The 21,457-nt window shown below is 55.0% G+C and overlaps 1 protein-coding gene and 1 long non-coding RNA gene across 2 annotated transcripts in view; one reads left to right on the top strand and one right to left on the bottom strand.

The window, feature by feature from the left end:
• Nucleotides 1-21,457, bottom strand: part of Zcchc24 (zinc finger, CCHC domain containing 24) — a 52,986-nt gene that overhangs the window by 5,064 nt on the left and 26,465 nt on the right. Inside the window, exon 3 of the mRNA XM_005389887.2 lies at nucleotides 6,575-6,739. Within this exon, the coding sequence (XP_005389944.1) occupies nucleotides 6,575-6,739 (165 nt within the window). The remainder of the gene's footprint in view (nucleotides 1-6,574; nucleotides 6,740-21,457) is intronic.
• LOC106149132 lies at nucleotides 6,753-13,281 on the top strand. The gene is made up of 2 exons (XR_001235095.1): nucleotides 6,753-12,288; nucleotides 12,543-13,281. It is a non-coding gene; the product is annotated as an uncharacterized LOC106149132 (long non-coding RNA).

Genomic DNA, 21,457 nt, shown 5'->3' with positions numbered 1-21,457 from the left:
AGTGAGGCTTCATCTTAAATTAAAAAAAAAAAATTAAAAAGGCCTGGGACATGAGATGTTCTCCAAAATAAACCACACACAAACTCATAGAACATGTTTAAGTAAATGCAAAGGAACTGAATATTATCAATGCATATTATCAGACTATAGTGCAATGGAATTGGAAATCAATGGCAAAAGAAACCACAAGAATTTCATAAACACATGGAAATTAAATAGCACCCTCTTGAACAACCCATGGGTCACAGATGAAATTAAAGAAGAATTTAGACAGTTTCTACAATTAAATGATAATGACAGTACAATATACTGGAACTTATGGGACACGATGAAAGCAGTGCTAAGAGGGAAATTTATAGCAGTGAATACCCATATCAGAAAAACAGCAAGTACAAATAAACAACGTAATGATGAACCTCCAACTTCTAGAAAAAGAAGAGCAGGCCAAGCCAAAAGCTCCTACAAAGGAGGAAATTACAAAGATGACAGTAGAAATTAATGCACTGGAGACTATGGAAACAATACAAAGTATCAATGAACTGAAGAGTTGACTCTTTGAAAGATTAAATAAAATTGACAAACCCTTATCCAACTTGATCAGAAAAAGGAAAGAAAAGACTCAAATCCATACAATTAGGAATGAAAATAGTGAAATCACAACAGACCCTACAGAAATCCAGAAGATCATCTACACTTACTTTGAAAACTTGTATTCGAATAACATGGAAAATGCAGAAGAAATGGATGGATTACTAGATACGTATGAATTACCAAAGCTGAATCAAGACAGGAAATCCTAAATCAACCAATATCAATCAATGAAATCAAAGATATAATTAAAAACCTACTAACAAAGAAAAGCCCAGGCCCTGATGGAGTTACTGCAGAATTCTACAAGAAATTTACAGAAGACCTACCACCACTACTACTCAAACTCTTTAATGAAATTGAAAAAGAAGCCATACTCCCGAATTCATTCCTGGAAGCAGGCATTACCCTGATACCAATACCAGAGAAAGACCCAACTAAGAAAGAGAACTACAGGCCAGTCTTCCTAATGAACATAGATGCAAAAATCCTCAATAAGGTACTGGCAAACAGAATGCAGCAAACCATCAAGAAGATTATACACCATGACCAAGTGGGATTCATCTGGGATGCAGGGATGGTTCGACATACATAAATCAATAAATATAATACACCGTATTACCAGAGCCAAGGACAAAAATCATAACGATCATCTCAATAGATGCAGAAAAAGCTTTTGACAAAGTCCAGCAGCCCTTCATGATAAAAAAACCCTACAGAAAATTGGAATAGATAGTCTTTATTTCAATCTGATAAAAGCCATCTATGACAAACCTACAGCCAACATCATACTACAAAAACTGAAAGCTTTCACTCTAAAATCAAGAACAAGACAAGGATGTCCACTGTCACCACTCTTATTCAACATAGTCCTTGAAACTTTAGCCAGAGCAATTACACAAGAGAAAGAAATAAAAGAAATAATGATAAGAAAGGAAGAAGTTAAATTATCATTATTTGCAGATGACATGATACTCTACGCAGAAGACCCCCAAAACTCCACTAAAAAATGGCTAGATTTAATAAGCGAATTCAGTAGTGTAGCTGGATACAAAGTCAAAGTCAAAAATCAATAGCCTTCCTGTACAGGAATAACAAACTCACTGAGAGAAATTAGGGGAACAGCACTTTTTGCAGAATAGCATCCAAAAAATGAAATACCTAGGAATCTATCTAACGAAGGATGTAAAAGACCTGTACATTGAAAACTACAGTACTCTGAAAAAGGACATTGAAGAGTATATTAGAAGATGGAAAGATATCCCTTGCTCTTGGGTAGAAGAACCAATACAGTGAAAATGGCCATACTTCCAAATTGTTATACAGATTTAATGCAATCTTGATCAAAATTCCAACAGCATATCTCACAGAATTAGAGAAAACATTCCTAAAATTCATTTGGAGCCAGAAGAGATCTAGAATAGCAAAGGCAATTCTGTACAACAAGGGCAAGGCAGGGGGCGTTACAATCCCTGACATGAAATTATACTATAAAGCTACTGTGATAAAAACAGCATGGTACGGGCATAAATACAGACCTGAAGATCAATGGAACTGATTAGAAGATGCAGAAACAACTCCAGACATCCTCAGCTACTTTCTCTTTGACAAAAGTACCAAACACACTCACTGCAAGAAAGATAGCCTCTTTAATAAATGGTGCTGGAAAAACTGGCTCTGCACCTGCCCAAGACTAAAATTAAACCCATATCTTTCACCATGCACTAAAGTAAATTTGAAGTGAATCAAAGATCTAAATATTAAAACAGAAATATTAAATCTGCTCAAAGACAGAATAGGTAAAACTCTTGAAGATATTGGTGTAGGCAAAGACTTTATGAATAAAACCCCAATAGCACAGGAACTATCACAAAGAATCAACAGTGCATCTCATCTTATTAAAAAGCTTTTGCACAGCAAGAGAAACCATGAACAGAGTGAAGAGACAACCCACAATGTGGGAAATAATGTTTGCCAGCTGTTCCTCAGACAAGAATTACTATGGAGAATATATAAAGAACTCAAAATATCAGACCTCCCAAATTTAAAGACCCAATCCATAAAGAGGCATCTGAGATGAATACATACTTCTCAGAGGAAGAAATACAAACAGCAAATAAATATATGAAAAAATGTTCAACATCACTGGTCATTCAAGAGATGCAAATTAAAACAACATGAGAGTCCATCTCACTGGGCAAAGAATGGCTATCAGCAAGAAATCAACAAATAACAAATGCTAGAGGGGCTGTGAGAAAAAAGGAACCATTTTCTACTGTTGGTGGGAGCATAGACTGGTGCAACCACTATGGAAATCAGTGTGGAGATTCCTCAAATAACTAGGATTGGAGGTTCCATTTGACCCAGCTATTCCCATGCTGGGTATCTTCCCAGAAGAATTTAAATAACCATACCAAGGCAATATATGTGCACCCATGTTTATAGCAGCACAATTTGCAATAGCTAGATCTTGAAACAACCCAAATGCCCATCAACCAAGGAATGGATAAAAAAGATGTGGTCTTTTTATACAATGGAGTACTACTCAGCCATAAAGAAGGATAAAGTGGAGACTTTTATAGGTAAATGGATGCAATTTGAGACCATACTCATAAGTGAAATAAACTAGACACACACGCGCAAACACCATATTGTCTCCCTAGTGTGAGAAGTAAGAGTAAATAAGATCCAAAATGTAGAATAGATATTGTAAAATGGGAAGACCACTGTTCAAAAGGAAAGAGAAACTGGTATGGGGAAAGAAGAAAAGGAAAGGAAAAGCCAAAAAAATAGGTGTAGATATAGATATAGATATAGGTATTTATGATAGTTCAGATAGCTATACTACTAATTTCTTAGTTCACTGAAAAGAAAGGTTTGTGCCAATATTGTTTGGCCAATTAAATACCTATATCTTGTATTCTGAGTAACTGATTTAAAGATAACAATAGATGATATGTTAACCATTGTTACCCTATTATCTTGTTTTGAAATTTTTTTTCTCTTTGAAAGAAAAAGAAAAGCCTTGGTCCCAGCACTAGGGAGGCTGAGGCAAGAGGATCATTGCGAGTTTGAGGCCAGCCTGGGCTACAAAGTGAGCTCAAGGTCAGCCTGAACTGCATAGCAAGACCCTGTCTCAAAAAAAAAAAAAAAAAAAAAAAAAAAACCAAGTCGTGGGACTGTAGGTCAGTGTGGAGGCTCTGGGTTCAGTTCCTACTATGCTGACATTTTTCTCCGGATACAACCCCTCAGCGGCGATAACCACTAGAAAGAGCAGCTCACACCGGAGCTCTGAGTGTCACTCATGCTTATTATTAATGGGACCAGCACTGGCTGGTACAGGGTCCCTCAGAGTTGAACCCAGGGGAGAGGGCCTCAGGAGGTGAGGGTCCCTGCTGTCCCACGACTCCCAGTGGGGACTACAATGGGACCTACACCTCATCCCTCCACACCCCCAGCCCGGGGAGCTCTGCTGGCCAAGCATGGCCCAGCTCACTGTCCACACTGTAAGGGCTTCTCCACCTTGAGCTGGACTCTGGGTCCCTGCACTGTCTTTCTGGATACCCCAGCCACACAGACCCTGGGGCTCTCTGCTCGGCGCCCATAGGACACCTGACCAGGGCAGCTCTGAAGGTTCCCTCCCAACCACCCCGTGCTGGCTTCTGGCTGCCTCCCACCACTGCCCACAGTTTGGCGGCCAGGGCCCCTCCCTCACCTGGCCGCCCGGGGGACCTGGTCGGGTCCTTGTGGAAAGCATAGAAGGCTGCAAACTGGCCGGGCATGGTGGTGCATGTGTTTGATCTCAGCACCCTGGGAAGCTGAGGCAGGAGGATGGCAAGTTCAAGCCAAACTGGGCAACTTGCTGACTTAGGGAAACTCTTTCTCAAAAAAAAAAAAGAAGAGCTGGGGATGTAGCTCAGTGTGGAGGCAACCACACACACACACACATCTGTAAAGTGATTAGAAAGGTACCTGGCACCGGGACAGACTCTGAGTGCAGGCTGGCATTAACACCCTGTATTATTGGCAGCATTGTGCAGGGCTGGGGCAGGCTGGGTGGCTTACAAACCCAAGGCCCTGCAGAAATGGAAAAACTCTGGCACTATCTTCACCAGCCCCCGCCCTCCGGGCCTCGGTCAGCTGAGTCTTTTCCTCCGTGGCTGTGACCTCTGCGTCCCGGGGTCTCTGTGTGGGCCCCGGCCTGGCCGCTCAGCCCTGCTCAGCCTGCTGCCTGTGAGGAGTCGGGGGGTGGGGGTGGGGGGGAGTGGTCAGGAAGACCCCTCTTCGGAGGGAAAACACCAGCAGCTGGGACTGATCAGCCAGGGCCACCCCCACCCGCTGCAGGGAGCCCAGGCCCAGCAGTGTTTTCTTGAGGGGGCGGGGCCAGCAGGGGGCAGCCACAGCTGGAGCCTGACAGGAAACAGATGTGGCAGAGGCAGACCGTGGGGAAGTGCAGGGCTCCCAGGGGGTGCTGTGGCCCAGGTCAGCGCTGGAGAAACCAACAAGCCCCTCTCCGCACGCACGGGGATCTGAAGGCTGGGGGTGACAGAGCTGGCTGCGTGACCTGCTCATGACCCATTACCCTTCCCACCTCCGTATCCCCCAAGCACACAGTAGGTGCTCAACAAATAGCAGCTGGACACTTGAGAGAGGGACCAGGAGAGCCACTCTCTTGAAAGATGCTTCAAGACTGGGCTCTCCGAGGCTCTGTTCCTGCGGATGAAAGCGGGGCCACGGTGGTCAGGGGCAGCCCTGGGGCAGTGCAGGCCTGGCAAGATGGAGGGACACTGGATGCTAGGGCCACTGTGGGGAGCCCAGTCCTGCTGGCCTTGGCTCCTGAGTGGGCCCTGCCTCTCTGCCCAGGTCACTGAGAGGGCGAGAGCCACACACGCTGAACCCCAGACCTGTGGTGCAGACTCAGGCAGCGGCCAGGACGAGTCTGAGCCCTGCAGACATCCAGCCACTCCAGCTCCCGGCCCGGCCTGCCCTCCCTGCGCCCCGCCCTGCCCCCTGCCCTTCCGGACCTCATTACCCAGCGGCGCAAACCTGGTCCCTCTTCACAAATGCCAGCGCCTCTGCTGACCTTGGGGGAACCACTCAAACCCCGTGCCTCACTTTCTTCCTCTGAGAAACGGAGAAACAAATAGGCCCAACCCCGTGGGGTGTCAGGGAGGGCGACAGGGATAAAGTCTTGGAGGGTGAGTACAGGTGGGCGGGCCGGGACACACACTGCAGCCTGCCTGGCCTCGGGGCGGGACGCCTGGCTCAGCTATCTCCAAATAGAAGCGCCACTCGCCTCCCACTTGGGGACGCCCACGTGAACGCAGAGACACATGACCAGGGTAACTGTCCCCAAGCGAAGCCCGGAGCCCCCTCGCTTTCCAGCTCCCACGAGTGCCCTTGCCCAGCGCTGGCCACTGTCCTGTTCCTTCGTAGGATGGCCGTCCCCACTGTGACAGGTCCAGCTAACGACTGCTTAGGTCAGGGCAAAGAGCGCGCCCGCTGGGAGGTTTCCGCTTCGCAGTCGGCCAGCGCAGGTTTTCCCGGGGTGAAATGTCTCTGCTCAGCGCTGCCCAGAATCCCACACGCCGCCCCGCGAACAGCAACCAGCGGCCCCAAGCCCCTGTGGGCCTCACCACGGCCACCTCTTCCTTCGTTTTAAAATACGCCTGGGGTCTCTGTTCCCGGGATCTTGGTGCCAGTGCCCTTTGCCTCTTTCCTGTCCTCGGGAAATGGGTTCTCCCAACCCATCCCATTTCAGATGAGACAACTCGGTGAGAGCTCAACTCATTTCAATTGTATAAAGGAGTAAAACTAGGCCGGTAAGGGACAGTCTCTGCAGAGACTGGCCTGTCACTGCCGTCCTGCCCCGCCCCCAACGTTGCCCCTCCCACCCACGTGACCCCTCCCACCCAACGTGACCCCTCCCGCCCAACGTGACGCCTCCCACCCAACGTGGCCCCGCCCCACCCGGCCCCTGGCTCACCTGCTTGTGCGGGTACACATTGATGTGGCACTTGATGCACTCCTGCCCCATGTTGGCCCAGGAGTTCCCGCTCATCCATTTTCTCTTGCACTTGGGACACTTGTACTCGCCGAAGCAGCGCTTTTTGCCCTGGTACGGCGTCAGACCCTCGCCTTTGGGGCGTGCCTAGAGGACGGGAAGCAGACACGGTGGGCTGGGGTCCAGGAGGCCAGCATGATGTCCCCATGGGGTACTTCTGCGTGCAGGCACCTTTTGACCCAACCTAGAGAGTGCCAAGGTCACCTGCAAGGCACCCCGGGAATCTCAAATCCCCCTCCCCCGCCACAAGGAGGTAGAGGAGGGGACATCTTTAGGGACGGAAGTACCCAATGTGTAGGTGTCATAAGAGGCAGCTGGTGGTCACCGGGACCTGCACGCAGTGACAGCCCAGGCACAGACACTGGTGTGTGGTGGACACGAGTCTCCTCCCAGCCCCAGCTCCCCACTTGCAGAGCCCCTAACTTCTCTTCTTGCACCTCAAAGGCGGGCTCTGCATTCGCACTAAACAGTGCATATGCGGCCGCACTCTTTCCCTCCTGCAGATGCAATCAGACTGCACATCTGGCTCCCCCGCTTGCAGTTCTTTGCGTCGGAATGTACCTTCGTGTCCCCTGCGCCCCCCCATTGAGCACACGCAGTGTGACCGTGCTCTGTGTGACAGCTGTACAGTATTAGAACACAAGCAAGTTCGGGGCGCCTTTGCCAGGCAGCATTTCAGAAAGCGTAGGTTGCTTTTTTTCTTTCTTTGGTTGTTACAAACAAGGCCACTCTGGTTGGCTTAGTACCTCTCATGGTGCACGTGTGTGAGTATACTCGCTGGATACATTTGTAGCCGAGAAGCTGCTGCCTCGGTGGGCATGCGCACTATTAACGATCACGGCTACATCCAGCACGCACGCCAACGTCATTGTCTCCAATCTTCCCAGCAGAACTATCATCAGGGTAACCCCCTTTTCTGCACTTTTGCTCCCCACAATTTTGTTTGCCTCGGTGTGTTTCAGTTATCTTTGGTCAACTGTGGTCCGAGAATGTCACACAGAAAATTCTACAAATAAACAATGCATAAGTTTTGAATTGCACAACAGTTCTGAGTACATGATGAAGTCTCCAAGGGTGGGATGGGAGTCACCCTTTGCCCAAGGCATCTATGCTATTGAGGCTGCTGCCCCTTAGTGTGGCAGTCCTGAGCTCAAGAAGCCCTAGCACTTGGGAGGCTGAGGCAGGAGGATTGCTGCGAGTTTGAGGCCCACCAGGGCTACATAGTGAGACTGTCTCAAAAAACCAAATATAAATAAATGGATAAAATGCATGTTAGTTTTGCTGTTGCAATTCAAATTGCAGAAATTATGCAATTTTCAATAAAAATAACTGCAGAAAGTAATTAGTTAAGACAGAGAGGCATTAAATTACAGCCTCCAGTCATGTCTATGGGTTCAGGCATCTACTGAGGGGCCTGGAATGGATCTCCTTAAATAAAGGGAAGACTGTGGTATCACCAACCTAAAAGGTAGAAAATCTCAGAGTAGCTTTGACTTGTATGTCTTCTATCATGAGGGAGAGGGAATTTTCCCCATGTATTCAAGAGGTACTTGTGTTTACTTTGTGAGCTGTTTCTTCATCTTCTCTGTAATTTTCTTTTTTTCTTGATGAGGGCTTGATTTTTTTTCTTGCTGATTTGTGACTGCACTTTCTATATTACAGAAGCTGGTGCTATTCTGCACAGTGTTTTAAAAACAGCTTTACTGAGAAACAATCCACATATACAATATCTCACCCATTTAGAGTGGGCAATACAGAGTTGTACACACGTCACCCCAACCCAATTTGAGGACTGCCACAAAGTAGACCTGTGCCCATTAACAGTTTTATCCCACTGTACCCTCACATTCTCACACCACCCGGCCCTTGCCAACCACTAATCTGTTTTCTGTCTCTACAGATTTACCTATTTTAGAAACTTCATGAGTGGAAACATAGTACGTGTTCCCTTGTGTCTAGCTTCTTTTGTAATGTAATATTTTCTTCTTTCTAATGTAATATTTTCAAAATTCATTCATGCTGGAGTGTGTGTCAGGACCGCATTTCATTCTGGAAGGAGGGGTGTTGGGGTCACGGTCTCACTATATATGCCAGGCTGTCTTGAACTCACTATGTAGCTCAGGCTGGCTTCAAACTCATGGCAGTCCTCTTGCCTCAGCCTCCTGAGTATTGGGATATCAGATGTGTGCCACCATGCCTGGTCTTCATCCTGTTTTGATGTCAAATAACATTCCATTGCATGGGCTGGGGCATGTTTTATCTCTCCATCCCTCCGATGCTGGACATGTGGGTGGTTCCTAATTTTTGGCAATTATGAAGGAAGTGGCTGTGAGCATTTGTGTACACACTGAAGTGTTGTGAAGAGTTAGATTAGCTACTTTAATATTGAAAGGAGGAGGCATCACATAGAAACAGGCTCTGTGCTATGGTGATTCAGTGTGAACCCAGGCCGGCAGTGACGCCTGGCAGCTTGCTGCAAAAGCTTACCTTAGACCCCTCGCAGCGTCAGAATCTGCATCTGACGCAGGCCCCAGGGAACTCTCAGGCAGTTAGATCCGAGAAGCCCTGGGTGAGATGATCTTTCTAGAGCAGCTTCCCGGAGTAACTGCCTACTCACAGAGCAGTATATGGTGGCAAGAGCAGAGGTTCTGCAGGGCCAGGGTGGAGCTCGATGGTAGAACATCTGCCTAGCACATGTAGGGTTCTGGGTTCGATCCCAACCACTGGCAGAAGAAAAGAGTGCAGATTTTGGGTCCAAATCCTACCTCTGCTATCTTGGGCAAGTTACCGAGCAAGGAGAATGGACATCACCACCACGTAAGATGGCTCTGAGGATGAGCTGGCACATGTGACACACCGAGGACAGTGGTGGTACACAAGATGACACCGGTAGGGGCGCACATTTGTCATCCCAGTACTCCGGGCCATCACTGTGAGTTCGAGGCCAGCTTGGGCTACACAGTGAATTCAAGCTCATCCTGAACTCCACAGTGAGACACTGTCTCAAAAAACCAAAACTAAACTTGAAAATAAACACTTTTGTAAAAGAAGGTGACACAGAAATATTCGTACCATTATAATTGTTTCCTTACATTGGATAATAGTGGCATATAAAATTTAATTTCTTCTTCTACTCATCAAGCTTTCCCTTCTCTCCCTCTCCCTCTCTCTCTCCCCGCCACTTGGTGACAGCTTGCTAGAATTGCTGGAAGATGCTAAGCAAGGGTAAAGGTGCCAAGGGTGTAGTTCCAGGCTTGGAAGGGAGCAGCGCTGCCTGGCATCTTGGGATCCTTGCTGAACATCCGGCAGGAAAGTGGCGAGAAGGTTCTGTCCCCCTCCCCGCAGGCCTGAGAGGCTCATGACAGTGACAGCAAGGGACTCTCAGGACACAGCAGGGCCTGGCCTAGTCAGTGTGGCAGAGGGTCAACCTGTGTGTCCTTGGGAGCGTCTCCTGAGCCTTGTGCTGTGCCAGCTCCCCTGGGACCTGGCATCTGGCTCCTGGCAGCCTCCCCGCTGTCACCCTTCTGCAGCACAGGGTCCCTTCTCAGGGTGTCCAGCCTCCATCTACCCGGTGGAAGGCGACGAGGGAGCAGGTGGGTGCTGTGGCCGCAGTGGGGTCTGACACACCTCCACGGCAGGGGGCATCTGGGGTCTGTCCCCAGCAGGCTGCTCCAGGGTCTGGTTCCACAGTCTTCAGGACCTGGCTCCCGGCCTCACACAGCTGGGGCAAAGGGCAGGGTTCAGGGTATCAGAGTGGCCGAGTCATCCCATAAACCTCATCAGTGCAAAGCGTGGGAACCAGGCAGGGTTAGACGCAGACCCCAGTGAACAGGGAGCCTCTGTGCAGAAACCAGCGGGGAAGAAACACACCGAGGGAAGCGGGCGATGGGGGTACAGCGAGGGAGAAGCGGGAAGATGGAAGGAGGGTGAGCCAGAGACAGGGTCCTCCCGTGGGGCCAGATGTCCAGGGTGGCCATTCCCACAGCTGCCCGGCCAGGCCCTGGGCAGCCCCACACTGACACCGTCACACAAAACCAGGCTCAGATCCAGAGGCCCATGTCACAAACTGATTCTGCCCGTGACCATGTAGGGGGACTCAGCAGGTTGCCCGATGTCTCTGCACCACGGTTTCTCCAGCCGGGGGCTGGGGGATGACCAGGGGCTGCCTCCCAGGCTGTCGGGAGGATATGGGGCTGCCCGCCCCGCAAGGCCTCTGCTCAGAGACCACGCCACACAGGAGAGGGATGAAGGCCCTGGAGCTAACGGGGAAGCCAGGGCCATGACCTATGGGCACCAACTGGAAGAGGAAGGTCCCAGAAGGGGGTAAGGCAGGATCTCTGGCCCTGGGTCAGAGGACAGGGTGTAGCAAGCCAGAACAGGTGCAGCGTGAGGCTTCCTCATCCTCTAGATTCTCCAGGAAGGACCAGGAAAGGTGAAGCGAGGCTGCGGAAGCTTGGAGACAAGAGGAGAAAGTGGGTGTTTGTGTTTGTGTAGCACCACCCATGTGCCGGGCTTTACCCCAGGGCTCCCTGACAGCCAGGTGCCCATTCAATGCTTCCCAGAACGCTATGGGGCAAGGAAATCATCAGTCCATTCAGCAGCTGGTAAAACTGAGGCCCAGTGAGGGTGGGACTTGCTGAAGAACATCCATGTACACGGGGTGGGAAAGGCTCAGCAGGCGTCTCTCCAAGGCCACCCTTACTGCCACGGCCATCTGCCACCTCCAAGTGTGTCCCATCCACGAAGCCAGGAGCTGTGCGAGGGAAGGGAGGTCCCCCAGCTGCCAGAACCACAGCAGAGACCGCGAGGGCCTTCCGCCCTGTCTACCCCAAAGTCAGAGGGTATGGGGCCTGCCGGGCAGGCTAAGGAGGGTGTGGACAGAGGGGACCAGGAGGACAGCTGGCCAACAACAGTGTTCGGCCGCGAGAAGCCACTTCCCAGAAGGCTCTGTGGTCGGCTGGCGTTGTTTATGCTCCCCCACGAGGGCAGGGCCACAGAGAGAGGGCATTTCCACAGAACAAAGGCATCTCGGCCGCCCCGCAGGCCTCCTCCCAGAAAGCCACGGCCTCTTTTCATAAACTCCAGCACAAAACACTCACTGCAGACAGCTCTGGGGGCCACCACCCGCCCGGCTGGGCGGGACGCCAGGCCCCAGTAGGCTGGCTTGACCCAGGCCCGGCCTTGTACCCCCTGGGGAAGCCCACTGCTGGGAGCTGGACCATAAATCACCTTTCGTGGCACGGACAGGCCCTCTAGGGACCAGGGAGGCGAGGGCGGCGACTCAAGACACACAGTAGGTCAGAGAGGAGCTGGGGTGGGGGAGGGAGGCGGAGGCAGGGTCCTCTGACCTCTCAGTCAGGGCCACAGTCGCTGCAGGAGGGCAGCCTGAGAAGTGGGAGGCTGCGGCTGGTGGGGGTGGGAAGAGAGACCGAGCCAAGGAACTGAAAAGCCAGCAGTTGGGTGGGGACGGGGAGGAGCCAGCAGGCAGCTTGGGAGGAGGCAGAGGATGCTGACGCTGTCTGGATACTTCTGTGTTTCCTTCTCATCAGCTCATGAGTTCTCTTGAGGGTGGCTGAGAGGGGGTGAGTTCCCCATCACTGGGGGCATGCAAGTAGAGCCTAGATAAACAACAATCGGTGAGTGTGCTGGGGGACCTTTGCCTGGGTAAGGCAGTTAGGCCTGGTACCTCTGGTGGCGCTTCCAGCTCTAAGTCCTCCTGACCTTGGAGCTGCCGAAGACCAGAGAGGCAGGTGTGCAGAGGGGCTCCGTCAGGCACGGCGGGGGCAGGGTCTGGCCAGACACACTTCCTTGTTTCTGCAGGGTGACTCGGCCGCAGACCTTCAAACGTTAACAAATGTCTCCTCCTCCCCCCATGCACATCCATTTCTAGGTGACTGTCAGAGACGGGCACCAAAGTGCTGTCCCAGCTCACACAGCACGCAGGACAGTGAATGAAGAGCTGGCACGGTTCCGCATTCCAGAGTGCACAAAGCCTTCCTAACTCGCGCTCCGCCCGCTGGATGGGTGACAGGAACGCCATTAAAGCAGTGGCGATGACTGTTTTGTTAGGGGTTTGGGAAAATGCTTGGAGAGAAAGCAGGAACGCGCTGGACCCCTGCCCCTCTCCCACCGCGAGAAGGAAAAATGCACCAGGAAACAGCCGGAAGATGCAAGGTTCCTGGCCTGCAGCCCCTCCTGCCCACCAGGGGGCGCCCGGTGCTTTCCCAAGGTGAGAGCCCCACGGAAGAGGAGTCTGGATCTATCCTGGCCTGCCTCAGCCTGCAGCTGTGGACACGGGCTGGGCACGGGCACAGGCTGGCTTCTGGCTGTTGGATGTTTGGACCACGTGGACGTCTGTCAAGCCACCGTGCTCCCAGACTCCAAGGGCACGCCACTCCCCACCCTCCACCCCAGCGGCCCCCTCTGTGTTAAAGGCCCCCAAGGGATTCACCCCTTCTGCTGACCCAGCTGAATGGTCCCTGCCCCTGCTGTGTGAAACCCCTCCGGACTGAGTCACCCTAGGGCGAAGCTTGATCCTCACCTGCTCCCTTTAGACCTGAAGTCCCTTTTACACAGAAATGACAATTGTGGCCCTTGGTGGCTTGGGCCCACAGTGGCAGGACTCTCTGCATGGCATGGCTCCGTGCTGGTTTCTTCCCCAGTGTGCATGGCTCCTGCTCTTTGCATGGTCCCAGCTGTGGCCCTGAATGCTGCCTGGCCTCAGCTGCGGCCTCCGTGAGACCTGGCCTCCCCACCTCCGCCTGCCTGGAGGATGGGCCTGCACTCCGCCGGGCCCCGGGGTAGAGGAATAGTATCACCGACTGTGAGGGTCTAGCCGGAGCCCCTCTGTGCCCTTCCAGTCACCTTATGTGCAAAGAGTGTTTAGACCCAGCCTCAGATGAGAGCGCTGAGGCCTGCCGCACTTACATAGCTTGCTGGACTCCACACTGCCAGGCGAGGGAGTCCAGACCCAAACCAATCCAACTGGCAGCCCTTTTGAGAATTCCATGTGCTCTACGGGATCCCACAGAGAACTGCTGACCCAGGACAGCGAGAAAGCAAGGGGCTGCTACTGCGTCGGGTCCTGGCCTGCTGGGGGTATCTTCCCCTCTCTGGGCCTCCGTTTCCCTGCTCCCAGAATGCCAGGTGGGACTGGCCTTGGGCGAGCTTCTGGAAGCCTCACTCATGCTCCCCTCCCCACACAGTGCTAGTGGCCCCGCCTCCCACGGCCAGGTGCTGGCTGGAGCCAAGAGGGCAGGGGGAAGACAATGAACACATAGCCACTTCCTAACCTGCCACCCACAGCCCCTCAGCCTGACAGAGTACTGGAGGCCGAGCAGCTGCACTGGGCCCCGCGCCGTGGGACCAGGCCTGCACCCCACCACCTACTGCAAGGGAGGCTCTCCATGGTGCAGAGATAGGTCAAAGATGTGCAGAAACAGTCAGGCGCCCAAGGATATGGCCCCACCTCTGACCTCTGACCTCTGACCCCGGCCAACACTCAGTATTCATGCAGTCTGCTCATATTTACTGTGTATCCACTCTGAGCCAGACCTGGTAGAAAATACCAGGAATGTGGAAATAAATAAGGCACATGAGGAAAGCCCTGCCTCCATGCAGCTCACAGTCTGGGGCCTCTGAAAGTTCAGTCCTAGGACCCTTTCCTCAGCCGCAGCCCTGACTGTCACAACATCCACACCACAAGCCCTGGGGACCTACGCGCTCAGGTGGAGCCCACCGGGCCTCCTAGGTGACGGGCACCAGCCAATCACAACATGTGAGATGACCTCTAATCCATGCAACAGGCCCTCAAAATCAGCTCTTCACCCCCATGACAGCTGAGGAAACAGGCTTGGAACTGGGGCTGTGGGATGCCAGACATCACAGGATTAGGTAGCAGTAAGCCAGATCCAAAGCCAAGCTTGCTGAGGGCCCGGACCAAAGGCTTTCTTTCCCGCCTGTGCTCCAAGGCATAGCCTTGGGGACCCTCCAAAGACCCAAAACTCGAGAGTCCACATAGTACACACGCAGGCTGGGCATGTGGAGGCTGAGACAGCTGCAGGCTGCACGGAGGCAGCGGAAGCCGCGGGGCAGAGGGACAGGTGGGTTGGGCCGAGTGGCCTGCAGGATGCCGGGAGGGAGGAAGGACGCTGCCGTGAGAGGTCACCCTGGGCTTCCTCCGGGCCTCAAGGCCTTCTTGTCTGCGGCAGCGTCCTCCCTCCTCACAAGGCCCTGCCCCTGTCGGGGTTCCCGCTGCAGCCCAGCCTCCTGGGCACCCTCCCACCCTGTTCCCAGCGAAGCCACTGCGAAAATGCCATCCTGATTCCACAACACTAGGGTTTGTCCAAGAGCAGGGAACAATGGGTGCTTTCACAGTGACAGGAAAAGGCCTCAGGAAAACCCTGGGGAGGGGGCACGGCGGGTGGGGGTGGAGGGGAGTGAAGGGGCGAGATAGAGAGAGAAAAGGGGGAGGGCGGGGGGAGGGCCCGGGGAGGGGCGGGGCGGGGTACACAGAGCCAAGCGGGAATAAGACAGGGAGTGACAAGCAGATGATGGGGAGCCACCCCCAAGGGGAAGAGGAAGCCAGTGTGGAAGGGAATGGCGCTTACCGGGACCACAAAGCCCCTCCAGGATCTGGTGACGCGGGACCTCCGGCCCCACACACAGGGCTCCAGGCCCTGCGTCCATCACGAGACCAAACCTCTCGCTGTAAACCCCACCCCGCCCGCCGCCGTGTCTGAAGCAATCTCAGGCAGAGATTTTTGGAAAGGGAAGACTTTTAATCACATGTGCGGCCCCTCCCTGGGTTATCTGTTTCCTGCTTCTGGCTTTTCTCCCCCAGCCAACCGCACCATCGGGCTGAGGACAGGAGGGGAAGAGGGGCCAGTGCAAAGGGGTGGAAAACATCCGAATCACAGGCCTTGCAAAAGACAAGGGCTTCCCTCCCCTCACGTGACTGCGGAGCCCCGCTCCAGACCTCTGGTGACTGCCCAGGAGTGGCTGTCACATCCGCATGCTGCCGCCTGCCCGCCTGGGACTTGCTGTTGTCCTGAGTGAGCTGGTGTCCGCAGCATCCCTGCTGCGTGACTATGGGCCGGGCAAGCGCCTTCTCCTGACTGTACCCAGTTCAGCCAGGCAGGGCCCCCCTCCCCCGCCAAGCACTCAAAAGGCTGCTTTCAGCCTGGGGTCCCATCCCTGCAGGACTGAGACAAAGCACATGCCCTGGAGCCCCCTCCCCATGTGACTCCAGCCAACCCTCTACCCTTAGCTGTCACTCAACTCTTCTATAAAGCTCTCACTCAAATAAAACCAAAGTCACTTCCTGCAAGCGGCAGGTCACCCCCACGCCTTTGCTTTTGTGGGTCCCTGCCCCTAACTCTTTTCCAACAATGAATGTCCCTGCGTCCCTCAAGGGCCAGCTCAAGGGGACCCTTCCAGAGGCCCTCCCTCTGCCCTCCGAGTCCCAGGCTGGACCACTAGCTGAGACCTTTCTGCCTCCTCTCCAAAGAAGACCGAGCCCCCAAACTCCCAAGGGGATGGTGTGGTTGGCACGGCTCATCTGGCTGTGCGTCCTGCCCTGCCCTAATCTGGCCTCCAGAAGCCATACCGAATGATCTCAGCTGAATTTAAAGAGCTACACAAACTGCCATGTTATTTCCCATCAGCCTCTGCGTGGCCGGCCATGTGGGACCCTTGATCAGTTCTGTTTTACGCAGGGCCCAGGCCTAGGCTGGGGCTCAGAAGACAGGGTAGGCAGGTATGAGGCTAACAGAAAGGAGGGACAGGAAGGAGGTGACGCGCCGGGCGTGGTGGCGCACGCCTGTAATCCCAGCATTCGGGAGGCTGAGGCAGGAGGATCATGGCGAGTTCAAGACCAGTCTGAGCTACAAAGTGAGCTGAAGGCCAGCCTGAACTGCATAGTGAGACCCTGTCTCAAAAAGCCAAAAAAAAAAAAAAAAAAAAAAAGGAAGGAGGCGACAGGCCTGGGGCTGGGGTCTCTCCGTCCCCAGAACACACCTCCTGGGCAGCGATGACCACTCTGGCTGGCAGCACCTTATCTGTAGGCCCTGGGCCCCAGCTCTGCACAATGCCTCCCCCACCCTAGAGAGGCCTGGCTGGAGCCCAGCGCTGCCTGCCCCACGGAGGACCTGTGCTGGTCCTGGCGGGGAAGGCGGAGGGTAGAGGTGGAAAGGCCTTGGCCTGCAGTGAGGCTTTGGGTGTGAGGGCCAGGGCCGCGGGAGGAGGGGACAGATGGGGAGCTCGGCTCAAAATAGCGATGGGGGAAGGGTGCACAGGGCGGCCAAGTGCCAAAATACAGATCTGGTCGGCCCTGGCCGGCGAAACGCTCAAGTCAGCAGTTTGGGCCACTCTGGCAGGAGCCTGGGGTTGGGGCTCCTGCGGCTGCCTGGCAGAGGCTGCAGGCCCAACATAAATCACCTCCGCTCTGGCCTCAATCTCCTCTTCTAGTCGGCGGGAGGTGAGAGAGAAACAAGCTCCCCACTTCTGACAACATGCGCACAGAGCAGCGTCCACCCCACACCCAGGCTGGCCGCCCTGTACCCAGGCTTGGAGCTGGCTTCACTGTGACCCTGTTTCCGGACAAGGAAACGGAGGCCCAGAGGGGTCAAGTCACCTGTGCAAGGTCACAAAGCAAGTATGAGCCGGCCTTGAATCCTGGTCCATCTGGCCGGCATCACTTTCCCTCTCTGGGGCACGAGCTCTCTGAGGCTGGTGCTAGGTCACCTGTGGCAACTGGTACCCTGCAGAGCAGGAGTTAGGGGTGCCTGCGGCCAGCCCAGGCCTTTGCTGGTGGCTCTGCCGGATGTGCAGCACCCTGCTCCCCGCCCTTGTCTGTGGAACCCCACCTAAGAGTAACCCCGTGGGTGCCCTGAGGGAGGGGGGAGTGTGCCCCTCTAAGGGGCATCGATGGGCTGGCTGGTTATTTCACACTTGCCTTTGCACACCCAGGCTGCGGCGGGGCACATTCACGAAGTGCTGTCTTTCTGACCCAGCGCCCCAGCTTGGACTCCACAGAGCAGGCTGCTTCTGGCTTCTGCTCTCTGAACGCAGAATCCAAATCTCTAATGAACCCCTGGAGGAGACTGCTCTGCAGGGCTGGGGACCCACTCTGGGAACCAGCACCCCACACCACACCACAGCCATGGGAATGCTGGTCAGATACTCTCTGTCCTCCACAGCATCCCCATGTGCCCATTCGACAGCCCAGGACACTGAGGCTCACAGGAGGCAAGTGAATGGCTTAAGCCACACAGGAAGTAGGGAATGGAGCCCAGGGCTCCTCAGCCCACTGGCTGCAGACTGGGAGGGTGCTACCCCGGGATGGGGTGTATGGTCCATCTCCTAGCAGCAGGCCTGCTGGGGGTGCTGGGCGGGCAGGGGTTGGAGAGGGCCAGCAGAGCCCAGATCTGTGAGTCCTTGGCATCCGGAAGCCATCAGAGAGGACAGTGATCACAGAGAGAACCTGGAGGCGCAGGGAAGCAAATGCACTCAGGCCTGCGAGCCCCGCCTGCCACCAGCTCCTCATGGGTGTGTGCCTTGGCAAAGGCACGCACGGCTCCCAGCGGCTGGGAAAAGTCCGCTCCTAGCTGTAGACACAGGGGCTGCTGGCCAGGTGGGTGCCCAGAAGCCTGGGCAGAAGCCAAGGGACCCTGGCTTAGCCCTCTGCTTTATGGCTTAGCTCCTGGGCCTCAGTTTCCTGCAAGGAGCTCGGGCCCTTCCCCACCCGGCCTGGCTGTGTCTGACATGTGTCTGCCCACACCGACTTTTACAAGAACAGCCACGGAGAGCCCCATGTACACGTATCTTGCCTGTCACACGCCCTCCCTCCACGCCCTCATCCACCACACTCGCACCTGGGCCTAGAGCAGGGCAGCTAACGAGACAGGGTCACCCAGTGCCATAATCTTAGAGCCAGTGGGAGAGAGCACAGAGCAAGGCCTCAGTCAAGCAGCTGAGAGGGCTGTGAAGGAATGGGGTGCTCGGCAGGGCTAACGGGGTCTGTCCCGCGCAATCTGGACTGTTCCCAGGGTAGGAAGCTGGACAGCTCAGCTCCCACCCTCTCACACCCTGCATGTGCTTGGAGGCTGGGCCAGGTCCCCTCGCTGCCTGGGGACCAGTTTCCTGGGGACGGGCAGAGCAGGACAGGTGGCCCCTTCTCTTAGGTGCCTGGTCCCGTTAAGGACTCCGCAGATGCCTCCCGACTTGGTGAGCAAGGCGGGTCGCTGTGGTGCCGTTGGCCGTGCCGTGGCACAGCGTTAGGATGGCAGGCGTGTGATCTGTGTTGTTACCTCTGGGCCCGCAATCCTCAAGATCCTTCCAGAACAAACGCCCACCAGGAGGCGGCACCCGGGCTGGAGAAGCAGATGCCGCACGGCCCTGTGGGGACCCGGGCGCCGTCCCTTCCTCCTCTGGGCCTGTTACTCACGCTCCCTCCTGTTGGGCTGAGGCCACATGGGCACCTACAAAGCACATCCCTGGCCACAGCCGTACTTTAGAGCCGGCCCTCTTCTTCCAGGAAGCCCTCCCGGCAGCTCTGAAGCCCCGCAGCCCCGCACTGTGCATCTTAGATGGAAGTGTTGAGGGTCTGGAAGAGGAGACGCACAGAGTGGTCCCTGGGACGTTGCCCCCAGCCGGGGATAAGAAGCCAGAGGAGACAGGCAGGAAGGGTCGGGAGCAAGGGGAGGGGGCTGGCAGCGGCCTGCCACTTCCTGGGCACACATGCCGGCTGATGTCCCTGGTCCTCAGTGTGGCTATTGTCCCTGACAGTCCGGGGAGCAGGCTCAATGGGGCCTCTGTCTGTCCCTGAGCATGCCAGCCTGGCTCAGTGGCATCCCACCCGGGCAGCTGGGAGGCGAGGGCTGACACTTCCTGTCCCCACTGCAAGCGTTCAGAGTGGCCAGGGAAGGGGGGCTCTCAAGACAAGCACCCAACTGTCTTCCACAGAGAAGAGCTGCCCAGCTGGGGGAGGAGGTGGGAGAAGGGACATGGGGGGGCATTCTCAACCCTGCACCTCAGCCCTTCCCAGCTAGCTTGGGCTCCCGCTGAGCCAGAGCTGTCGGAAAAGCTCCTCCTTGCCTTGCCTGACCTCAGGGCCTTTGCATGTGCCATTCCCTCTTCCTCTAAATCACCACAGCGTTTCTCCCTGTTCTCTGTCTGCAGTCTGGCTGTGACATCCTATTTGAACATGATCCATGCCATGTGGGTCTATTTCTTAACTGTCAGTCACCCCATCAGACTATAATCTGCATTCTTTCTTTTTGTCCTTCTCAGTCATTATGGAAGGTCCCCTGCAGTCAGGCAAGTGCTATACACACAGCAGGTGCTCAATAAACACTTGACACGTGACTGAATAGAAGTAACGCACCTAAGCACTGACTTATATGCTGAGGCATGAGGTCAGGAAGAGCAGAGCTCTGTTCTGGGAGCTAGGGAGGAGGTCACAGGGGAGCAGGAAGAGCCAGGCGAAGCCACAGTGGTGAGCGCTCCGTGCAGATAGAGCAGCCGCAGGTACAAAGGGCCAGTGGCAGGAAGCACGGGGGTGTTGAAGGCTGAGGCACCTGGATTTCAGCCCGGGGATGACGGGGAGCCGGGGGAGCGGGAAGGGTGTGGGAGGCGAGGTCTGCCTGGTATTTCGAGATCTCCGGCTGCATCTGGAGAATGGGAGTGGGGACACCAGTGCAGGGCGGCTGTCACGTGGCAGAGAGAGGTGATGGGGGTGTGACCTGGGGGGCTGCAGAGGGAGGAAAGTGAGGGACACAGAGATGGACAGCAGGCGGTGACAAGCCTCGGATGGCTTTGAGAGTGTGTGAGGCCCAGCCATTCTGGGGGTGGGCTGCACGGCCCTCTTGCCAAGAGAGTCCTGGCTCTGGTGGGCCAGGGGGTGAGGGCAGGGCGGGGCTGGGCAGGGGTCAGGGAGGATGACAGTCATGCTGGGCACCGCAGCGACGGATGGGAGGAGGCCTGGCCGTCCCTAGGGGGCAGGCGGTAGCGAAGGATGGGACAGGCTTCTGAGGACTCTGCCCTGGCTAGAAACAGCCAGGCCATGCACAGAAGGCCCCCAGGTAGGCTCAGGGCCTCCCCACTGTCCACACTGCCCGCCAGGCCCCCAAGGAGTGCTCTGAGCCCAGGAGAACCGGGTGGGAAAGATGCTGAGGCCACCGCAGAAGGAAGCTCAGCGGGGAGAGGGTGCAACCAGAGCCCCGGGAAGGACAGCCAGGCTCTGTCCAGCCGCACAGCATGCCCCCACCCAAGAGGCTTCGCTTCACCCCCACTGGGCCTCCACTCCACAGAAAGGGAGGCTGAGGCCAGGGCAGGCAATGTGGTCTCCAGGATCACAGAGCCCGAGTGGTGGCGGGACAGAGCTCAGGCCCCAGGACCACCCCAGCTCCGAGCAGGCCTCTGAACTCGGGGCCGCAGTGCCATGCACAGGGAGGGTACCTCTGCCCGCCACCGGCCACATCTCAGAAACTGGTGTTCCTTCCTAGGGCGAGAACCCGGGCAGAGACCCAAGGCAAGTCCCCAGCAAGTTTGCTGTCCCCAGCCCCTGCAGGTTACCCTCTGGGCTCTTTCCTGGGCCCTGACTGTCCCTCCCACTTGCCTGGCTCCAAGCATCCAGGTCAGAACCCCACGTATGGAAAGAGGGTGCGGAAGCCCTGAGGCAAAGGCACCTGCTGTGCACACACAGGCTGAAGCCTGGCCAAGGCGCAAATAGGTGAGTTGTGACATGCAAGTGTGTGTCCCCCACGCACACCTTAGGGCTGTGGTGGCGAACCTATGGCACACGTG

The sequence above is a fragment of the Chinchilla lanigera genome, unplaced genomic scaffold (assembly GCF_000276665.1).
Source record: "Chinchilla lanigera isolate Chin_1 unplaced genomic scaffold, ChiLan1.0 scaffold00036, whole genome shotgun sequence".
Lineage (NCBI taxonomy): Eukaryota > Metazoa > Chordata > Mammalia > Rodentia > Chinchillidae > Chinchilla > Chinchilla lanigera.
Note: the sequence above shows the minus strand (reverse complement) of the source record. Positions and strands in the feature narration are given on the sequence as shown.